The sequence below is a fragment of the Artemia sp. Qi Xiang Cuo genome, chromosome 14 (assembly GCF_049724085.1).
Source record: "Artemia sp. Qi Xiang Cuo chromosome 14, ASM4972408v1, whole genome shotgun sequence".
Classification (NCBI taxonomy): domain Eukaryota; kingdom Metazoa; phylum Arthropoda; class Branchiopoda; order Anostraca; family Artemiidae; genus Artemia; species Artemia sp. Qi Xiang Cuo.
This window is the reverse complement of record NC_142807.1, coordinates 46,128,086-46,151,750: the sequence shown is the minus strand read 5'-3', so window position 1 is coordinate 46,151,750 and position 23,665 is coordinate 46,128,086. Positions and strand designations below refer to the sequence as shown.

The following is a 23,665-nucleotide window of genomic DNA, read 5'->3' as shown; positions in this document are numbered from 1 at the left end:
CATTAATCCTGCCCCAAAGTAAAAAAAATTAATGAAGAGTTCAACCTCCCCTTAAAGTTTCAACTCGATATCTCAAACTATTCTCGAGACACTAAATATTTGATTTTCCAGACATTTACAACACCTTTTGATCTGGGGTAATCAAAAGTTAAATCATCTAAATTTAATCTTGGACACCCATGTTGCAATATTAGGCTTAATTAATTATCAGCGAGCTTTTGAATTATTAAATACCAACTTTGGGGAAAACACAATTTTCAAAATATGCAATTAACAAGCCGAGATCCAATTACTGACGTTTATCAATCTGTATTAGAGAATGGACGAACAAGATCTAAAATCGGAAACACTTGTCTAGGACCTAGCTTGGGCCATAGACCTAGCTAAATCTCGGTATGCTGTGATTGAGATTTTAGAGAAAGTGTGGGACATTTTTCGCGAAAATGTGGATTATTTTGGTGTAAACTTCCACTGTCAGAGCATCTACTCCCCCCCCCCCTCAAAAAAAAGGTTCAGAAGCCCCAGAGACAACCTCTCTTTTCAATTTTCGATACCCTTTGTTTCCACTTTATCCTTCAAACGTGGTTAAAATTTTATTTAGAAAGTCTTGGAAAAACTAGTGTGTTTATTCTTTCAGAACTCTGAAAAAGTTAAAAATAACTTGCATTAAAATTACGGATACTAAAATAAGAGTTACGACTTTTTGAACTAGGCTGGAATTCAGTGGTTTCAACATTTAGGACCAATCCATTAAGCTTGGTTCTCGCTGAATTTGTCAAACAGCATTACTGTCAGCCATGCCTGACAGTGAAAAGAAGAAATGAAGAGCATGCTATTTAGAAAGGTTTCTATCATGAAAATTGTCGAGTAAAAGCTGCGACGAGGGTATGACAAACTTTGAAATTTAGGACCTGGAAATCTAGTCCCCCCCCCCCCCCAAAAAAAATAAAAAAAAAATAAAATACATCAACAAGAAAACCGAACAACTAAGCCCAGTTAAAAGTCCTAGCACTAATAATAACGATACAACTAGTCAGTTTTTTTCTTGCATAACTCTAATAAAGCTAAAAATAAACCGTATTAATATTCTTTATTCTTAATTCAGAGTTATAAGTTTTGCACACAAGTCAAAGTCTTGAATGGCAAGGATAAAATTACATGTCCGAATAAAAGGCTTGAATTCGTAAACGCAGGCTCATTCCAAGCTTGTGTCTTTATAAACTACAATTCAAATCCAATGAGAGAAAGTACTCTCGATTTGAAGTCCTAAAACCAGATCTTCAACCCCCCCATTAAAATTATAACCAAGTAATTGCTGGCCAAAAAAAAACGAAGGCATAAGGACTCCAGTGCCCAAGACCACTCTAATCGCTTTAAATGAATACAGGCAAAATAAACAGTACGGAAAACTGAAAAGATAAGAAAGTCGAGTCAGTCTTGAGGGAAAAAACTTCAGACTAATCTAGTAAAGCCCGCTAAAATTAGAGAGTTTTATAAACACGTTAATAAAGACGTAATTGTGATCTTTTCTCTATTTTTTACTTTTGTTTCATATTGGGCTAAAGACATAAAGAGCCACTTTTGTATTCACACACTCTTTTTCCGAAACAATGGAAGAGTTACAAGCCCCAATTCTCAGGAAATGAAGAGTACTTTTGAAACTCTAAAGCAAGAAAAAGCCCAATCCAAAGGTTCATAGTCCTTCAAAAAATTTTGGTTACATCCTGTCTCGGAAAATTATGACTCAAAGTTGATTATACAACTTCATTTTCATTATAGATTGACACAGTTTCGAAAAATATGAGGGTCTTACCACAGGATTTTCCCAGGGTTGCTAGAAAACGTGAAAAAGGTTTTTTTTTATAAAATTTCCGAATTTTAATGAGCGTCCTTTAAAACAATCTTGGTAGTGGAGACATCCTCTTCCCTGAATACGGATATCGTTTTAATCGTAATTTGAACTGGAAGTTTCATCGTTAAAAAAAGAGAAAATAATACCTAGAAACATTCCATTCTTAATACCCTTGGCCCTTGCCTCGTAGCTACATGATGCTAACTCAGCCATACTATCAGTTTCGTCTATTTCAGAGATCCTCCCAAAAAATGTCGTGTCCTCTTCTTCATTTGAAAATTTACATCGAGTGACTGAGCCATCTTTCATTTTCTCTGTCACTCTTTCTTTGTAATATCGAAACTCAAGTTCTCGATTACGATCTTCACTTTTCTTTGACTTTGAATCAGATTTAGCATGTGTTACAGCAACCGGCAGACCAAGAAGTTCTGGATGATTCCTCAAACCAACAGACACAAAGAAGCAGTCCATATCTATGTGCATTAGAACCTTTTCTGAGCTCAAATCAACTGAGCTTGTTTCTGTAGTTTTATTATTTAGCAATTCATTTAAGCCAGGAAATTCACCATTCGATTTTTTTCTAAGCTCAGAGACATAGTCTTTGAACATAGAGCTAAGGGTTGAAATATGATGAAGACGGGAGCGATTATAAAATTCGGACAGGAAATGTTCTTCTCCAGCTCTTAGATGTCTTTGATACCCTACAGGAGAATGACTACGAGAGAAAGCAGTTTCATTAACCAGAGGTACATCCTCAACATTTGACTCGGTACTTGACGGACGAAGATCTTCAACAATTTCCGTGTCTACTTTTGCAGTTGACAAAACTTGCTTGTCAATGCCACCATCATTAGAGCTAGCTTGACTAGTCCAAGTCCAACTCACTTCGGAGTCATTACGAACGTCAATTATTTTTGAAAGTGACAAATCAATTTGAGCATTCTCACATTCACTATCTAAGTTTGAACGACTTACTGAATCTACTGCTGTAAAACTTAATTTCTTTTGACCATGTGTTGTTGGCACGAGCAAAAAATCCCTATAAGAAAGCAACTTTCGTGCTCTTAAACTTTCTGTTATCCATTGAGGTTTAACATATACTTCAGAGGTTTTCAATTGTTTGATTTTTGTGTCTGGCAAGTTGGATGCTATAATGTAAGAAGTTTTCCCAGGTTTATGATAATGATGGTAGGTTCCAGAGTTAGCAGCCATTATTTGTTTCAATTCTTCGGCAGAAGGATCTTAAAAAAAAGGGGAATCAAAATTATGCTTCAAGTTAAAAACATAATTTACCTTAGATATAACTTGCAATATAACAGTAGAGTCGCATTAACTCAAACACACGGGAGGATTAAAAAACTCTGCTTATTAATAACAAAACTGGCAATATTGTCTTTACTAGCGGTATGGTGATTAGTCCAAACATCAGACAAGAATTATCCAAAAACAACACTTCCACAAAATAAGGAATAATTAATAGCCTTAAACTAATGCATAAGATTTTATAATAGATATTTAGTCTTATATGAATTGATGACCATAAAGAGAAAAACCCAGGGATTCAGGATTGGCATACTACCAGATTTTATCCAGAGGAAAACAATTGCTTCTGTGAGCAATGAAAGCTACATACATCGAGATAGAAAAACAGTTTCCTGAACTGGACGAAAATTTTGAAAATGCAATAAATTATGCCATATCTATTGGGGTAGGCTACCGTGATATTACTCAGTTTATCATCAGTGAGATAGCAGTTCAAAAAAAATGCCTTACAAAAAAATTGTTTGTACAAGGGCACAATCCCTTTCCGTAGTGGATGAATTTAAGTAGAAACAATACATAGATATGCAATATTTAGGGCTTTTGTTGTGTATAAAACGAAAACAATCTGGGTAAATTACTTAATTTGCAATGCTCTGATTAAGAAGTGAATCACTGCCTTATATAGTCTGTACACTTCCAACAAAAGAATATAAAACAAATCTCATTTTCATTAAGTCTAGGATATGCTATCAATACAGCATTAGAGGATCCAACCCTCTGGTAGCTAATGCTACAAAGACCAAAGGTCAATACACAGGCTAAAGTGCAAAAAGAACAGTTTATCGATTAGTTTTTAACTGTACCAAGCTATAGTCTTTTTTTACTTTTTTTGCAATTATATGCTATTTTGCAGCTTTTGACATGGGCAGTATAGTCTACATTGGTCTGGAGTCCAACCCTGAACTCTCCAACTAATGAACTAAAGTTGAAGAAATACCACTTTAAGTAGCCTACCGACTTGGTAAGCCAAATGAAGTTGGACTCGTAATAAGTAAAAATGTCCTGTTTAAATTGCCGGTATCAATATTTGTTGAAAAAATTTCAGCCCCTCCAACTATAAAGACTGAAAATCCTTGTCTGATTCTAAAGATTTAACATGATCGCTTCTTTGCTTAAATGTATGTGTGTAATATATACCAAAAATAGATTATAAAAAAAAAATCCCGAAAAATAATGTGTTGCTTAGCTTGTTATGAAGAGATAAGCTAGAGTTTGACGCAATATTTAGAAGTAACTAAGAAATTTGCCCTGAAGTGGTGCATTAGGATTGATCCAAAACACTGAATTTCATGTCGTCTGGAGCTATCTACCGCAAGCCCTGGACTTTGATTACGATGATGAGATTATGCGAAACGTCTCCATGATAATTCAAACAAGAAGAAACGATGTAATATAATCAGAGCAAAGACATAGAAATATAACAAGAAATAGCAAAGGTAATTATTTGTTTTAATTTTTTCTTCATTTTTTACTTATAATTTATTAGTGTTTCCATTAGCAAAATTAATTATGATCTTCAGTATCATGTTTTACAGAGCTTTTGCTGATTCAAATACGAGACTTCTGCTATTGGTTCTAAAACTCAACTTTATGTCAGCTTCCTTCATTCAAGTGACAAACTTGAGAAAAATAATAAAGTAAAAACTGGACTAAAACGAGGTTATGGCTTGCTGTTCACTAATTTATTACAAAAAAGCAGAGAAAATAAACAAACTTTACTTATAGAGCATCATTAAAAACACGTAAAATTATAAAAAATTCGTAAGCTCAGCTAAAAGTAAACCTAGGTTTTGTAAAGACTTACAAGAATAGAACACTTATTTAAACTATTAAGAACAATAGAAAAGCTGCTAACATAATAAGACAAGATTATGAGTAATATCACTAAATTTTCTTTGACTTTAAAAGGAAAATAAAAATACCTGTGAAGCCATTCACGAATATTGAAATGCCACTAAAAATTCCTTCTTTCGCTTGAACTGCGTCTGCCTCTATCTCAAACTGCTTTTCAAGCTTTGCTTTTTTCGCCGCCATATAGCCACCCTAAAATAAAGTAGCATCAGATTGTGCAGTTTATTACTATTTTTGTTAATGAAAGGGTTTCAGATTTTTCTGGAGTCTAATACTTCTTGAGCAATGATAGATTTGAAAAATTCTCGAGTGGTTGGCTTGAAAACCAAAATATTAGTAAAAGAGGATCCACTGGTTTTATAGTTCCAGTCTTTTTTCTGTTACACTTGGCAGATTAGTGTCTCAAGTTCCAGCTTGTATTATGGAAGAAGAAAAAAAAATCAAACTTCAACTTTTTTATGTAATTTTAAAGGAAAAACAAATTTAACCGATTTTTATCACAGGACCGTCATATTCTCTAAACGGTTGAGCTAGCGATGGATGCCTCGGTCCTCCTTCCATGTATCTCAAGACACTATACCCGTTTGAAAGAGAATGAGATATTAAATTGCAACAAAAGAACTGCAATCGAAAGAAAGGCTGTCAAGACGAGAGGGTGTGAAGAATTATTTCCTGTGCCCATTCTTGAGCCTTGAGGGCCCAGTCTCCACCCCTCCCATAGATTTAGGATGTATATCTTCACGCTTACCTCCTTCTAAAAACCACCAGGTTCCATCCTAAACAAGCTTCAAGGGAAGACCCAAGTTTACGCAGCCATTAGGTCAAAGCACGGAAAGGGGTACAAGAACAATCTGTATTTTTATCACGTATGGCTTGTATTTTCTGTAACACAAATTTCAAACAATACTTACCAAAAAATATTGGTAATTTTTAGATGGTATTTCGTATTTATTATGACCGCTGCAGCCAGACGTCATCACGTAAAATATTGTACCTGCATGTTAATAAACTGAGAGGGAATATTCAATCTATAAACTGAGAGGAAATATTCAATCTGGACTTGTACAGTTAAAGACAGGAATGGGGCCACAACTAGTCATAAGAAAAGAGTTAAAGGGAGATAGGCAGGACATTTTGAGAATGTTCTAAACTGTGATAGAATCACAAGAATAATGAAAAACTTTGTGACACTTTAGATGTGAAAGAGAATTTATTTTGTGAGGAAGAATTAGTGACAGTACTAAATGATTAAAGAATAATAAGGCCCCAGGTGCTGATAGTGTCGTAAATGAGTTTTTTTTTTAATATGGTGGTAATAAGATTAGAGATGAGCTACATGACATATGCCAAAATTTCCATCTCGATCGGTAAATACAGCGGTTTTAACGACTCGTGTATAGATATTAAGGATGCTACAACAATTTTCTAGTTAGTTAAATAAGGAACATGAAAATACTGACATGACATCTACTGAAATCTCAATCTCGGTCGGTAAATGCAGCGGTGTCATGACTTTACGGACGGTGCCAAAATTTTTCATCCAGTTAAATAAAGAACATGAAAATACTGGCATGCCATCTACCAAAATCTCAATCTAGGTCGGTAAATGCAGCAGTTGTAGATTCGTGTCGTGACTTTACAGACGGTAAAAAAAAATTAATTCAGTTAAGACGTGTACCGTAATTTCCATCTCGCAGTTGTTCAGACTCATTTAGTGATTTTACGGACAGCACAACAATTTTCCATTCAGTTATGGCATCTACCAAAATCTTAATTTTGGTCGACAAATACAGTGGTTTTACCAACACATGCCCTGATTTTACGGACGGCACCACAATTTTTCATTCGGTTGAATGAAGAACATGAAAATATTAATTTCAGTCAGCAAATCCAGCGGTTTTACTGATTGGAAGGAATGGGCAAAAACCTCATTCACTAGCACCTAGTACCAGTTACTTGTAAGACGGCAAGGTAGCAGTCACGTTTTATAACAGGTTATATGGTTAGTAGATTATGAGCTGTGGGTGGCATAGGGAGCGACGCCCAACTAAGGAACCCACATGTCAGTTTCAAACTTGGCAAATTACGTGAGTTGGATGATGGATTTCAAGTACATAGGAATGGATTAATGAAAAGAATTAGGCATGTCGAATTTAAGAAAGAATCGAGTAAAAATAAAGTGTGGGGTGCATGAATATGTTTGACAAAGACTATTGTAATCAGATCAATGCCATTTTTCACGAAAACAACGAGTCTAAATGTATTTTTGCTCCCAAACAGGTTGTTTGCACACGTTTGCCACATAAGCAACCATAAGAATCAAATTGGCAGTGCATTACTCCCGAAAAAATTCTAGATGTCTTAGAAAAGGAAAGCGTGAGCAGAGAGGTGCTCATGTTTTAAAGCTATGATTATGCAAACAATATGTCTGGTATTCGACAGGGTGTCCAAAGACACATATGAGCCGAACTGGGAAGACAAGTACGCTAAATTTAATCCATGGCTCATAGAGAGAATCTCATTGGGGACAACAACTGCAGCAACGCCTCTATAGTCCGAAAAATATTTGAAATCTTTCAAGAACTGTATGTCTTCTTTACGGGTCGAAAGTTATTACTTAAAAACGAGCAGTTGAGAGTGCTGAATCGACATTGAGGCCTAAGAATTTGCTAATGACAAGATGGACGTCCAGGTGAGAGAGTTTGACAGTGTTGTGGACCAGCTTTGACACTATTGTTAAATTTCTCAAAGAGCTAATAGAACAGAAAGAGTACAAGATAATAAAAAAGAAACTACAACTTCAGCATCGCTAAATTACCTACTTTGGTTTTATTCTGACGAATTTGCAATCAATACAAAATTCTGAGAAGCTAATTGATTTACAAGTACCAGTAAGCTATATTTTAGGCTTCCCGGTTGCAGCAGAAGTAATGGCACACGGTGGCAGTACTGTATTAAACCAAGTTTATTCACTTTATTTTAAATGAAATTACGTTTGATGATGTGTAATTGCGTATCAGGTATAATGAGGAGGGGGTGAGTCATTGTGCAGGTGGGGGTGGGGGGTAAATGCCTAAAACAACACATTTTAATGACCAAACTGCTTACTCTTCATGAGCATTCGGATAAATGTTGACAGGGGTATGGAGGGGGGGGTGGGTAGAAATTAATTAAAATGTTTCTCTATGCAGCTAAAATATTACATTGCCATGTCTACCAGCACAGAGGTGGAAAAGGCAAGAGGGACCACCATGAGCCCAGCCAGGAAATTTTTTGGGGGGTGGTAAATGCTGCTAGGAGCTTTGTTTTCGGCAATTTTAAATGGTAATATTTCTCTTTTTCTATTCATATGAAATATTCGATGTATTTAAACATATGTATGTAGGCTAGTATATTTATCGATCAGAGAATCCTATTGTAGAGGTTGTGATGGCTTCAGCAGTGTAGAAGATCAAAAGTCTCACAGAATTTCCATCCATATGAACAATAATACCCCTCTTCATCCAACCGAAATTCTGCATTAGAAATATTAACAAGGACTTTTTGACAAAAAATACTATTTATCGCACATTTTTTAAGTATATTCAACGTAGGGCGGTACTAACCAATTGACAATTGTTGATATATACATTTTCACAGCAATTAATCAGGGGTTTAAGGACCGGTATCCAACATTATTTCTTGGTTAGGCCTACGTATGATTTAGAAAACAATCACAAATTTAATTTTAAAAAAAACTGGAACAGATTTGAAATCTATTTGAACAGATTATTCTTTATATGAAGGGAACTGTCTCCTCCAAAGCTCCTTAAGGAAAACCTTAATAGAATCATTTCGCCCTTTAAGTAACCATTCACACGGCGCTTAGTCCTAGTCGTAGTCACGACTAAGACTACGACTCGGCAAAAATTTCTGTTCACACGGGTTTCAGAGTCTCAGTCCTAGAGATAATAATAGTTCAATTCAGATCAACTCACCAGCAACTAAGCCTAGGTTTTAACCAATTACATCGAAGATAAGTGGCGAGAAATTTGACAGGAAGTGGGAAAATGGTACAGATATGGAATGGCATAAGAATTTGATTTTATTGAAGAACTTATTGTGCATGTAAAGAACGGAAGGTTTCTGTATGATAAGACAGAGAAAAATTACAAGAATACTTCGATGAAGCAAAATTTATGGGAGGTGACTTAGAGGTTACTTGCTCGAAAGTAACATCCCTATCTTTATTAGCTGCATTTTCAAATACCACTTGGGATGCTTACTTAGTAAAGCCAAGACAGTCACTCTCAGTAAAAGGCAAAGCTGGCATAACCCTTTTTCAGAATTGTATAAAAAATTCTGTCATTTCATTTGTTGATAGGTTCCTGTCAAATTTTGTGCCTTTAATCTTCGATGTAATTGGTTAAAACCTAAGCTTAGTTGCTATTGAGTTGATCCAAATTGAACTATTATTACGCCAAGGACTGAGACTCAGAGACCCGTGTGAACGGAAAGTTTTTGCCAAGTCATAATCGCGACTACGACTACGATTAATCCCCGTGTGAATGGCCACTTAATCTTTACTCTGAAGTTTGGCTTTTTGTCCGAATTCTTTAAAAACATTTACTAAAACACAAGGGTCATTAAATTGAAAAAAGAAGGTTTTTCAAAGCACTAAAAAACTTGTTTAATGAGCAAGGTGCTCAGGAGGAAACAGTCCCCCTTATACACAGAGTAATTTCAATTTGTTTTAAGTTTTCAACTTACGAATTACTTTCAGTTGAAAAATCTGTTTGTTGGTCTAATTACATTTCATGAAACGGTTGAGTTTTATGAACACAATACTTTTGCTAAAGAAGAAAAAACGCTCAATATTTCAATGATCTCTGTTTAGTTTTTGATGGGCAGCAAAGCATAGAGACAAAACATTTTTTAAAGGCAATGAAAAAAGTATATAAAGTAAAGTAAAAGTATATAAAAATGAAAAAAGTAAAGTAATTACAAAAAAATACATGAAACAATAGCTTAATTAGGAAAAATAAGATGTAAACACCCAGCATTAATTCTATTAAGCAATGCCGAGGCGTTGGACAGACATTTTTGAACAACATCGACAGTTTTGAACTTGGTTATCAAATACCAAAATATTTAATACCTTCAGACCTAGTGATTACAAAAAATAAAGCATTTTCAAAGTATTTTGTTCAGAGTAAACATTAAAACTAAGATTAAGAAAATCAAATAAAAATTTATAGTGCAGGGCGTTATTGAGAAAAGCTGAAAGGGTTGAACGTTACTGAGTAACATTGATACTTTTAATTTAATTTTGGAAGCCAAAAACCAAAATATATGATGGTTTTATGCTTCCTTACTATAAGAAATTAAAGCTTTTTCAAAGTGAACAACTAGATCAATACAATAACTCCTGCTAAAAAAAAGAAGAAAGAAATAATAAGAAGACACAAAAAACGTATCTGTTCTGTGGGAAAATACACAATCGAATATTTCTTATTATAGTGGCTTCAGATATCGACTCATGGGTACTCATACATGCTAAATTTGACGGCGTAATTTTATCGATAGTGTCCCCTTTTTAAGTTTTTTCCCTCTTTTCTCTATAATTATGCGAACTTCTTTATGTACTAATAACTTGGGATATTTGTCTTCAAACTTGAAACAAACACATATTTTGAATTGCCATAAATGTTGATTCCTTGATTTAGTGTTATCCATATTTAGGATCTTATGCTTTTGTTATCGATAAGGATTGCCATTTACTTGCTATTCATTACTATGAAGAATTTGATTTTTATTTTATTTTTTTATTTTTTAACTCCAACCAAATCATACTGAAAAACGTGTTTGCGGAAAACAGGAAAGGCAGCCAACCATGGGGCAACACAAATTTTTTCCATCGTTTTTCACTATTCTGCTCTCTTTCCTTTGGTTTCATTTATCCTTTACCTGCTGATAATCTCCTTTACTACTTAAAAGTAGTAAAGTAATTTACTGATCAAAATCTCCTTTACTACATAAAAAGGTCATTATCTGCTGACAATTGAGGTATTCACTGCAGCATTTATGTCTTTATCAGATGATACTTTATGAGTAAAGAGAGAACTCACTGCAGCACTAACTTCATGCTGTAAGGCTTGATCTATATACTATAGACCTGTTTTTTTTTCTAAATAGGGGAGGGGGTTCGAAACCTCTTGTATGGTTTTTAGACCATGAAAAATCGATTGGCTAGCTTAGAATTATTTCCTGGCATTTTTTACCCTTTTTGGGCAAAAAATGATATTTTGTTGCACAAAATCAAGTATTTTGGGCAATAGGTTGCATAGGTTGCATCAAGACTGGGCTGGGTAATTGAAGACAGAGAAAAGCCAAGACAGATAGTCCAAGTATTTGAGAGGCAAATGTTTAAATGGCTGGGGCACGGGTAAATGGCAGGAGTATGAATGACTCTCTTATTGGACACATACATGTCAGGTTAGTTTTTGGAAAGGCATGCCTGCCTAGAGTCTTAGGCATGCTGATCAAGTATTTAAAAAAGAGGCAAACAAGGCACACCCGCCTATGGTCTTAAAAAGGTTGACCAAGAATTTAAAATTGACATAGGACCATAAATTTGCTTGAAATAACAGGCAAAACAATCGTTTAAAGCCATTTTTATCTTTCAAATAGTACCTATTCGTTGCCTAAGCTTAGACCCACATTCTGAAAAAAATTTGAAAAAAACTTTTGAAAAAAATTTGTGCTAGGGCACAGTTTCTTTTATTAATGAACAAAAAATAATTGTCTGATGACAATTTATCAAAAACCTTGGTAATCACTGCAGTATTCACGTCATTATCAGCTGATAATCATGAATATGCACAGAATTTGTTGTAACATTTATGTCAGACTTTAGGGCCATTTTTCAAAATGAAGGGCCCAAAAACTATTGTTTAGGGTTAAAGACCATGAAAAATCAATAGGCTACATTATAAATTGCCTTTCCCAGCACTTCGACCCTACCGGGGCAAACACTGATGTTTTGTGGCAAAAAATACAGAATATGCCACTTTCCTCTAGTTTTTTTTAAGGTAGGAGGGGAGCAGCTCAAGACCCTTGTGCAAAGGTTTTAGACCATGAAAATAGACTGAATATCTGAGAATTCCTACTTTTTGGCATTTGGCCCTCTTTGGGGAAAAAATGACGCTTTTTGGTAAAAAAAAAATGGCCAAAAATGCCACTTTGCTGTGTGATCTCTATTGTTACTTACAAAGTGCAATAGATTTTGTGATTTCCTTTCAAGTTAACTTTTTTGCAACATTCTACAACCACTGATTTATACAATCAGTCATAGGAAAAAAACAGAAAAAAACAGACACACAAGTGCTTCCCATGCAAAATAAGAAGTGATTTTCCTTGTAGTTCAAGGTGGGGGACTGTAATTACCCTATTATGGTTTTAACTAGAGTGATTTCAATGGTGTACATTTCTTTTAAATCCAACACTATTTTGAAGGGGTTTTGGGCTCTTTTTTGAAATTCCTGTAAATTTGTGCATAATAATTACCATTCCTGAATCAGCTTAAAATGACAATTTTTCTCGATAGGTAGCTTTTTTTCAAAACGTGCTTTTAAACTTTTTATTATTATTGGTTGTAGTTTGCTTTTAGCTAGGCTGTGGTTTACTTGTATTTTGGTTATTTGGTTGTGGGGCACATCCTAAATATTTAAATGACACAGCCTAATATGCTAGCTTAACTACAACCATGCTGCAACAATAATAAAGGAAAACTTAATGTATCTAACAATAGTCCTAAAATGATATTTTAGCAAATATTGTCTGTTTCTTTTTTAACTAAAACTTAGCCAGGGGCATTTGTGTCCCTCCTGGGAAGTCTTAGCCCTTAAATTACAAAATAGTGAGTATAGGAATGCTTTAAATGGCATACGGCTTTGAAATTTTAAATGGCATAGCATAACAGACTAGCTTCACTGAAAGTTCAATTGCTTGACATGTCCCATAATTAATCCTTTTTTTTTCATGCCTTTTCTTGTAGGTACTGTAAAATTCAGAGTTTCATGGAGATCTTTGTTTAATTCCACTTTACACAATATATTGAATTAAAGGTAAGGAGCAATCAGATATAATGCTAGTATTGAACACAAACAAAAATGTATAATGTCAAGTTTCACTAATTTCCAAGGCCTAATGCTCAGTAACAGGAAAAAAATTTTGAAAAAAAATAGTTGATACCTACATAATGGAATATAAAATAAGGAAGCTTCAGAAAACTTACAGCTCTAGAAATACTGATGTCCATTAAAGTGAAAATTTACTATCCCTCTTTTCCTACCTAAAATTGTAGTATCGTTTCTAAGCATTGTTTGTGGTAAGTTAAAACAATATGTACCAAATATTGTAAAACATAATATTTACTGCTTGAAAAAGTTAATTTTTACCAAAAATATGAAACTTTTCTGGAAAAAAATAAAACCTTTGAAAAACCTGAGATACAACTGTAATGAAAAGTAACTGTCTTAACTTTAAGGATTTTTTTTTCAAGCTTAGGTTAAGGTTTGCTTCTTGCTAAGTGTGCCCTAGGATGTGACCTGAATTTTAAGCCAAATTTAAATTTTATTTCGAGCTAGAACCCAATTTTACAGTATTAAGAACTTTAAATCTATATCAGCAGGTTTTATTCATTTACTGCAAATATTTTATGATTTTATGAAAGTTCATGAACCTGAAGGGGTCAAATGGGTGAATGTTGGTACTTGTTGTCTAATTTAGGCAAAAATTTTAGTTTAGGGGCTTTTTTGTCATCTCGTGTTTTAAGCTAGGTGAAGAAACCTTTTGGGAATGAATCTACAGTCAAATTATACATTGGAAAATGTGTTCGCAAGGCCGTACCCAGAGGGGTCGGGGTGGGGGGGGGGGGGTTGAACCCTTCCCGAAATTTTTTTTGACTCGTAAAAACGTAACAAAAATGGATATAAACGAATTTTGTATGCGCTTTTTGAGGTTTTTTTGGTAAACCCCCCTCCCCCCCGAAAAAAAATCTTTGAGTAAAACCCCCTCCGAAAAAAAATCCTGGGTACGGCCTTGTGTTCAAGTATCCATCTTCAGTAATGGAGTTTTCAGCCTCATATCTCTGCTATTTCCTTATCCATAATGCTTTGAAGATCAGAGGCAATGCTATAGTGTTGCCTATAGTAAAGGCCATACGGCTCCATTGTTTTATTATTTATTAATTAAAAAAAAAAATACAAAAAGTAAGTTTTTCAAATAAAATTAAAGTACATTTAAAACTTAATCTAAGCAGATACTATTACATGTTTAAATTAAAAACCAAAACTACCAGAAATTAATATCAGATTATAGATGAAACTAAAAATAACCATAAATTAAATAAACAATCATAGCAAAAAAAAACATACAACAAGTAATAATATAAATGAATAAATAGATCTAAAAGCGAGTAATGCTTAGATTGAATATGAAAATCAAGCTTAAAACGAAAAAAAATGTTTTGCCATTGAAACATAAATGAAACTTAAGAGGAACAGAAATTAAATAAACAATCAATGCAAACAAACATACAATAGTTATTAATGTAAGTTAATAAATAAATCTTAAAACGAGTGAAACTTAAATTGAGAATGCAAATCAAGCTTGAAACGAACAAAAATCATTACAAAGAAAAGTTACATTATTACGTGCTTATTTTCCAATAAAATCCTAAGAACGGCAACGTCACCTGTGCAATTACAACAACCAATTTTGCGACAGATATTGTCTTCGTCACTTACCGTCGGAAAAAAGCATTAAAATCACAATTAATTTTTAAACTGAGGAGCTTTCAGCAAATAATAACATTATACATCAAATATTCAGTTTAATTTATTAGTTCTTTCTAACATTGTTCAAGACGAATATAGTTTCACTACAGACAAGAGTTTGGATACTGCCCGCTTCCTTAACTGGTAAAAACCAAAAGCCTACTGCGTCATTGGCGCTTCACTGAAAACGAATTACATTACAAATATTTTCTTTTCCAGTTCTTGCAGCATTGAAAATAAAAATAAAATTACAGTGAAATACATTCTTGAACGGATGCATTTTTCAACAATTAGAATCACTATAAACCAAAAATTCAACTGGATGTTGTTTATACTTTCCAAGACTGTTCAAGACGCATATAGTTTTCAGTAAAGCTCCAATGCCGCAGTAGTTTTTAGACTTTTACAATGAGAGAAGGAGGCGATACCCAATCTCTTGTTTGTAGTGATATTTGTTTGTTTCAAGCTTGATTTGCATATTCAATTTAAGTTTCACTCGTTTTAAGATTTATTTATTAATTTACATTAATAACTATTGTATGTTTGTTTGCATTGATTGTTTATTTAATTTCTGTTTGTCTTAAGTTTCATTTATGCTTCAATAGCAAAATATTTTTTTCGTTTTAAGCTTGATTTTCCTATTCAATCTAAGCATTTCTCGCTTTAAGATCTATTTATTCATTTATTAATTAAAAAAACTTTTTACAAAAGATAGGTTTTTCAAAGAAAAGTAAAGAACTCCATTAAATAAAAAATTATAAAAAATGAAATAAAATAGTCTACCAAGCGTGAAAATATAACAAATCAGAATTGATAAATCAATGAAACCCAAAAGCAAGAGAAATAACAATAAATAACCAAGTCAAACTCCAAACGAACAGAAATTAACTTAAGTTGGGCTCAAAGCCCCTATTCCTTCCCAAGGCCAGAACATAATTTGCACTTTACTGAAAAAATATAAATATTTTTACATTTATAACTTTAATAAATCAAATAATATTAACATTTTGATTACTAAATATCAGTATATGTATATTAAACTGACGATGCACATTCATTTGTTGAGTGTCTTGTTGATTTGTTGAATCTTGAATAGTGTTGGAAATGTGGGCGTGAGAGGGGTTTAATTACTCTCCAATCACTTTCGACTATGAAAAAGGTCAATTTTAATTTCCAATCAAATGAGCCCTTTTTGAAATTTCTACAAAAACTTTCTATATAAACCTGATATGCTCCAGGGCATAGCTTAATACCCTTGCACTGAGGGCTTTGAGCGGGTTATCATCCTGAAATATCTAGTTTCGAGAAGTTTCAACTACGTTGAACAAAATGGATATCTCAAAATTTTGATTGGATGTGTTTGGGGAAATGGTGGGCGTGAGGGGGGGTTAGTTACCCTTTAATCACTTTCGACTATTAAAAAGGGCACTAGCCCTTTCAATTTCTAATTGAATGAGCCCTTTTTGAAGTTTCTACAACATTGCTTTGTATAAAAACATTATATGCCCCCAGGGCATAACTTATAACCCTTGCCCTGAGGGCTTTGGGGGGGGGGGGAGGGGTTGTCGTGCTGAAAGACCTAATTTACGAAACTTTCAACTACGTTCAATAGAACGGCTATCTAAACATTTTTATTGGATGTGTTTGGGGAAAAGGTGGGCGTGAGAGGGGGGTTAGTTGCCCTCAACTCACTTTCGACTATTAAAAAGGACACTAGCCCTTTGAATTTCCAAACGAATGAGCCCTTTTTCAAGTTTCTACAACAAAGATTTCAACAAAAACCTTATATGCCCTCAGGGCATAACTTATAACCTTTGCCCGGAAGACTGTGGGGGGATTGTCCTGCTCAAAGGTATAATTTCCTGAACTTTAACAAACTGCATGGAACAAAATGGCTATCTTAAAATTTTGATTGGATGTGTTTGGGGAAATGGTGGGCTAGGAAGGGGTGTTAGTTGCCTTCCAATCGGTTTTGATTATTAAAAAGGGCACTAGCCATTTCAATTTCCAATCGAATGAGCCCTTTTTAAAGTTTCTAGGACAACGCGTTCTATAAAAACCTTATATGCCCCCCAGGGCATAACTTACAACCCTTGCCCTGAGGACTGTCATCCTCAAAAACCTAATTTCCAGAACTCTCAACTACGTTGAACAAAATGTATATTCCAAATTTTTATTGGATGCGTTTGGGAAAATGGTGGGCGTGAGAGGGGGGTTAGTTGCCCCCAAATCACTTTCGACTATTAAAAGAGCACTTTGAATTTCCAATCGAATGAGCCTTTTTTGAAATTTCTATGACAACGTTTTCTATAAAAAAAACCTTATATACCCCCAGGGCATAATTTACAACCTTGTCCTGAGGGTTGTGGGGGAGTGTCCTCCTCAAAAACATAATTTCTATCTGGAATCAACTACGCTGAACAAAATGGCTATCTCAAAATTTTGATTGGATTTGTTTCCAGAAATGGTGGGCGTGGAAGGGGTGTTAGTTGCCTATATTTGTCTTGAACAACTTTAGAAAGAGCTAATAAATTAAACTGAATATTTGATGTATAATGATATCAATTGCTGAAAGCTAATCAGTTCAAAATTTTACTATAATTTTAATGTTTATTTTCAATATTAAGTACAAAAGAAAATATTTGTCATAAAATTGTTTTTCAGTATAGTGCCAATGACACAGTAGGTTTTAGACTTTTACAGTGAGAGAAGGAGGCAATACCCAAACTCTTGTTTGTAGTGATTTTTGTTTGTTTCAAGCTTGATTTGCATATTCAATTTAAGTTTCACTCGTCTTAAGATTTATTTATTCATTTACATCAGTATCTGTTGTATGTTTGTTTGCATTGATTGTTTATTTAACTTATTTTTGTTTTAAGTTTCATTTATACTTCAATAGCAAAATATTTTTTACGTTTTAAGCTTGATTTTCATATTCAATTCAAGCATTACTCGCTTCAAGATATGTTTTTTTACGTGTTTCAGTATCTTATGTTTGTTTTTGCTATAAAATTTTCGTGAAATTCTATTCGCTTTGCATTTCATGTTTTCTCCTGTAGCATTTTATGGCTGTTTTGTGTTTGAATTTTAACAGGTAATATCTTATGAATAGCATAATTTTAAATATATCTTTACATTTCTTTGAAAAAATTATTTTTCGGAAAGTTTTTTTAAATTAATTCTACAAAATGAGTCCTACCATTGAAAAAAAAAATTGCTTTGATTCTAGTTAAACTGGTAAGAACAACCTTAGCTAAATCTTCACACCTAGTTTTTTAAGACTTACAAGTAGAGAATGGGTTTAGAGAGCAGCTTGAAAATTCTTCCTGTGCCCTGATTTGGGCTTAAGTGAAGAAAATTATGCCTGAACAGAAACCTCTAATTTCTGGAATATTGTCCATTTTGACTTTAGCACTTATTTTTGCAGAATTGGCAAAAAAAAGAAAAGAAATCCCCCCCCCCCAAAAAAAAATTGGTGATTACTGAAACTTCACCAATTAAAACTTTTTCAAATTTGACATGCCCAGAATTGTCAAAGTTTTCCACAATCATTTGATATTTTTTGTAATGTGTTGTTAAGTAACAGATATAAAATTAAAAATACCAAATTAATCTTTCAATAAAAAAAATTGTCTTTTTCTACCAAACAAGCAAATTGACAGCAGCAGACACCTCCCTGGAAAGCCCAAATCCATGCTGGATACCCAATTAATGAAGTGAAGCATGATGCTTGCTCTCAAACTCATGTATAACAACTAATTCAAACAGCTTGCACAGAGTAGTTTGAATGGTAACAGACTGGAACAAAGTGTATTTAAAATGGTATTTATCTTTTTGTGTAAATTGACATCACATCTCTAATAGAGAATGGCAAAGGATTAATACCAAAGCTTAGGATCATCTATCTCAGGAAAATTGAATGCTGTACAAGGATACAATCTCTATAGTTGATATACAGACATCTATCCCGATTAATACCAGAAGACAGCTTTGACTCCAGTATCAGTATTATTTAGCTTCTACTCACTTGGTCTGTATTGCATTATTTCTTTGTTTCCTTTTTTCTGCTTCTTCCAAATCATTAAATCACAACAACACCATTAGAATTACACATCATACATGAAAACGAAAATACCTTACCAACATGTATCCACAACAATAAGAAAAAACTAGTTTCAAAATGCATCTACTAGAATATCACATCAAGCCATTTTTTGGGGATTCAAAAATTTTAAGTGTGATTTAATTTTTAGCAAAAATTGTGTCATTTTATGGAGACTGTAAAATTTAAAATTTACTTTAGAAGTTATTCACCAATAATTTAGATTTTATGTCAATTTGGTGCTGGCAAGTTTCAAACAGACTCTGGTAGGTTTTCTGAAGGAATGCCAATTGGAGAGCACAGGTAATTGTCTCTCCTCCCCTCAGAATAGGGGATTGGGCAATTAATAATTGATCAATAATGAGAAATAAAGCCTTGAAGAGCAGTAGACCTCTTAAATACATTGTTTAATTCAAGGACCTTTGTGTAGCCTATACCCAAGTGCTATAACTAGCTCCATTAGAGGATGCAATTACAGCAGCAGTGATCATTATACTTTGAAAGAGAATTGAATGTGGAATTAACTGTGTGCAGTTTTTGTTGGTAACTATATGTGAGATTCCATAACTGAGGTAGCAACAAGATGAATACATTATTCAATATCTTTTTTGTGCTCTTTCCAAATATAATAATTGTTCACCCACACATCCAATTTAATCCAAGCTCTAGAATGGACTGTAAATTCAAACCTAATCCCATATTTTTGGCACAAGAAACAGGTTAACATATGTGGTTAAAAACACACTAAGTAAATCTAAATCAATTCTTTCTAAATCATATTTTTGTTTAACCATTGTCTATTGAGTGGTAAATGCCCCTTAGCATGAAAAAAAGCAGCCATAAAGCCACTCCATAAAGGAGGATCTAAGTCCCAATTTCGAAATTACTGTCCAGTTTCAAACACCTCAATTTTTTCCAGAGTTTTGAAAAGATTATTGTATATTGGACGGGATTACTTCAAGCAAAATAAATTATGGCATCCATCACAACATGGTTTCAGAAAAAACAGGTCATGCAATACACAGTTGCTAGAAGTTGTAAGATTTTCAAAATATGGCTGATTTTGGTTTGAAGTTTGATTGCTTGTACATCAACTTCAGTAAAGTGTTTGACAAAGTTTCAGTTAGTTTTTTGCTTGAAAAATGTGAAAAGTATAAACTAGGCAGTAGAACTTTAGCTTGGATTACAGATTACTTATCAGGCCATTCCCAGCAAGTTATAGTTGGTAGTGCACTTTCAAGTGAGAGCCTGGTTTTGAGTAGTGTGCCACAAGGCAGTTGTTTAGGTCCAGTGTTATTTTGTGTGTTTGTCAATGATTTGCCTAAATTATTTTGTCACTCCACTGTCAAACTGTTTGTGGATAATGTAAAACTGTATAAAAATGTTACCTCCCCAGTTGATATTGCCCTTATTCAAGAGGATCTGAATGCCCTAAATAATTGGTGTAAATTGAACTCCATGTTTGTAAACCATGAAAAATGTTTTGTACTTCATTACTTTTTGAAAAGCTCAACTTATCATTAGTTTCTTGGTGATATGACTGTTTCATCAGTGAATTCAGTAAGGAATTTAGGTATTCACTTTGATAACCAGTAAAAGTTTCACAAGCATCTGTCAACAATTTCATGAAATGCTAATTACAGTCTGCTTTGAATTAAGAGAAGTTTCAGGAAATTTAACCTTCACACTTTTATGACACTATACAAGACAATAGTATGCCTGATGGTAGAATGTTGTTCCTCTGTATGGTATCCAACATGAAAATGTGACTTGCAGCAAATTGAAAAGGTTCAATATCAGGCATCAAAGTTTGTGCCATATTTGAGTAATTTACAGTATCAGAGTTGACTGCAATGTTTGGGACTTCCTTCTCTGGAGTTTCAATAGGATAGGATTCACCTGATCAATATTTTCTGTTTTATGATGAGTGTTGATAATGTGGACTGGGCTGATTTCTTCAAACTTAGTCATTACTCAGCCTCTTGACAAAACTTGTATAAACAGTTTCAGCTGCAAATGCACAAGAAAATAGGTCAATATAGCTTTATTAAACAAGCAACAAAACTTTGGAATAGTTTACCTGATACCATAGTTTCTGCCCAAACATTTAAGAGTGCTCTCATTGAAACTGAGTTCTATGAAAACAGTTTCTGTAATATAGTTGTTTTTTACTGATGGATATTTTTTTTTTTGCAGTGTTGCTGTTTTAGCTGTCATTTCTAGTGTTTGTACTGCAACAAGCCATTGGCTTTCTAAATATATTCAACAGGCATTGGTCAAAATCAGTTCAAATTCAATAGACCTAAAACTAAATTTTTAATACTGCCATACTGAACTGAATGGCAGTAAAACTGATAAATCAATTTCATATCTGATTGTAAGAGAATTTTCAATCTGTTAGATATTGTATAGTATTTTAAACCAATTTATGAATATATAGGGTAAAAGACCTCTCTTTGGGAAACACCACTTTTCTCTGGCATTCCAGAAAAATAGCAATGGCTTTTTGGACCACCCCTTTTTACTACAACATGAAGCAATGTGAGGGCAGTAACACCTTCTTGGTCAAATTTTCCCCAATGATCTGTCAGCACAAAATGAAAATGTGGTCTCTGTTTTGAAAAGCATTTGAAAAGAAAAATTATATTTAAATATTTGTGATTTATAGAATAAATATCAAGCAATAAAATGTTACATTTTTTGAATCAGAAGAAAATCAGCTTTCTGTTAATATATGAATAAAACTGAACCAAAAAGAGGTCCTTGCAGGCAAGTCAATAAACTAATAGTTTCAAGTGGCTGATCTTAAATAATCTGAATAATAACCATATTGATGCATAGTTTAGACTTTTGGCTATTCATTAATATAACCAATCCTTCTCAATTCCTCTTTGGTAACAAGATGTGAGGTTTTTATTTTTACATGATTATGATCAATCGGATACTGTTTTATTACCCTATAACAATGAAAGTACACATGATGGTATAAGTGCAGGGTTAGTCGACTATACAAGGAAACATTTTACAAAAGCAACTCTTACTTCATAATATGCAGAATAATACTAGTTAACAAATATTGTAAAGGGAGAAATTTTATCTTAATGTCTTTTGCTGTTGTACAATTATTTCAACAAAATTCTGAAAAATAAACATGTTTTTGTGTATCTACAAATGAAACAATTATTATATTTGGAAGGAGCATCTAAAAAGACATCTAGTAGCACTTTCACTTTGTCTCTATCTCAGTTATGAAATCTTATAGCCTATATATCTACCTTTTTGTTTTTCCATCTGATTTCTGTCCTAAGCAGAATAAACCAGTAAAAAGCCTTTAAACTAAAGGTTAACCAACTTAAAAGCTATATAATTTGAACAGAAAAGATTGCAATCCCAACAAAATCTGTTCTATCAAATTATTGCTGTAGATGCATTTCTGAAAAATTCATAGGCCTAAATGTAGCCTAGGCTGAAGATAGCCCAGCAACATTTGGGAGTCAGCAAAAAAAACTATTGTTGTGCATCTTTCTAATTAACAGTGCATCATATTAAGAAAAAGAATATTTAATTTACCCATTCATCAAAACCATTGTTATTTGACCCTCTTAGACTAGACATTTTGACAATGTGTGTATTTCACATGCAAAAGATTTGATATTACTGCGATTTAGCGCTAACACATATAAAATGCTACATTTAAAGTAGATGGCAAAACAAGTGCTATTAAAGCCGCGTTCTTATCTGTCGTTTTTAAGAATAAACTTTATAGTAAATCAGCCAATGAAAGGATATAGTTTACACGCAGCTTCATTGGCTAATTTACTTTCAAGTTTGTCCGTAAGGGCCAAGAAGAAACGTGGCCTAAGTAGGAATAGTAGATAAAGAAAACATCTTCGTACATCGTAGTGCTAAAACAAAAGGGTAAATATTGAACAGTTCTTATTATTGACCTACAAATAAAGGGAACATTCCACTAGAGGCCATTTTTTATGCTTTTTCGGAATATAATAATCAGTTTTCTCGCAAATTTAGTTTTAAATCTTTTTTGGACCCTTGAAAATGATAATTTCTCTTAATGTTTTTGGTATAAAAAGGGTTAAAACATTGGTTTCAAACTTACTATTTCATTATAATATCTATTTTGTTAAAGTTATATAATCCTACAAGCATTGATTTGTCAGAGTTAAGTTGGATAAAATATTCAAAACAACTCTTACATTTTTTCATCCGCAATTTTTCTTCTGACGGCTTTGATATTTTTTCACATTAATTTAAAAAAAAAAACTTTCCGAAAAGAAGTTTTCTAAACAAAAAAGTAAAGGCCATATTAAACTTAAGATCAGAAAAAAAGGAAATTTACAATAACTCAAACTAAAAAAAAGTCAGCAATTACTATTAAAGAACAAATGAAACCCAAAACGAACAGAAATTAAATGAACAGTCATAGCAAAAAAAACATATACAACAGGTACTAATATAAATGAATAAATAAATCTCAAAACGAGTGAAGCTTAAGTTGAATATACAAATCAAGCCTAAAACGAACAGAAATATTTTTCTATTGAGGTATAAAGGAAACCCAAAACGAACGGAAATTAAATAAACACTCATGGAAAACAAACAAACAGTAGTTACTAATATAAATTAGTAAAAAAGATCGTAAAACGAGTGAAACTTAAATTGAACATACGAATCAAGCTTGAAACGAACAAAATTTTTACA

General features: G+C 33.3%; 1 protein-coding gene across 4 annotated transcripts in view; it reads right to left on the bottom strand.

Moving 5' to 3' along the window:
• The window catches only part of LOC148944524 (DNA repair protein Rev1-like), a 196,631-nt gene extending 174,062 nt beyond the window's left edge, over positions 1–22,569 (bottom strand). For 3 of the 4 annotated variants that reach the window (XR_016142865.1, XM_089100410.1, XM_089100408.1), the window contains exons 1-3: positions 22,517–22,569; positions 5,098–5,218; positions 1,999–3,093 (exon numbers count right to left, since the gene is read on the bottom strand). Coding sequence is in view for 3 of the 4 variants with exons in the window: in XM_089100410.1 (XP_088956536.1) it covers positions 1,999–3,093; positions 5,098–5,218; positions 22,517–22,561 (1,261 nt within the window). In the remaining variant the exon portion in view is untranslated. Of the gene's footprint in view, positions 1–1,998; positions 3,094–5,097; positions 5,219–13,301; positions 13,346–22,516 lie in introns of those variants that run through there. The other variant, XM_089100409.1, reaches the window with a different exon arrangement.
• Between the last annotated feature and the right edge of the window lie 1,096 nt (positions 22,570–23,665).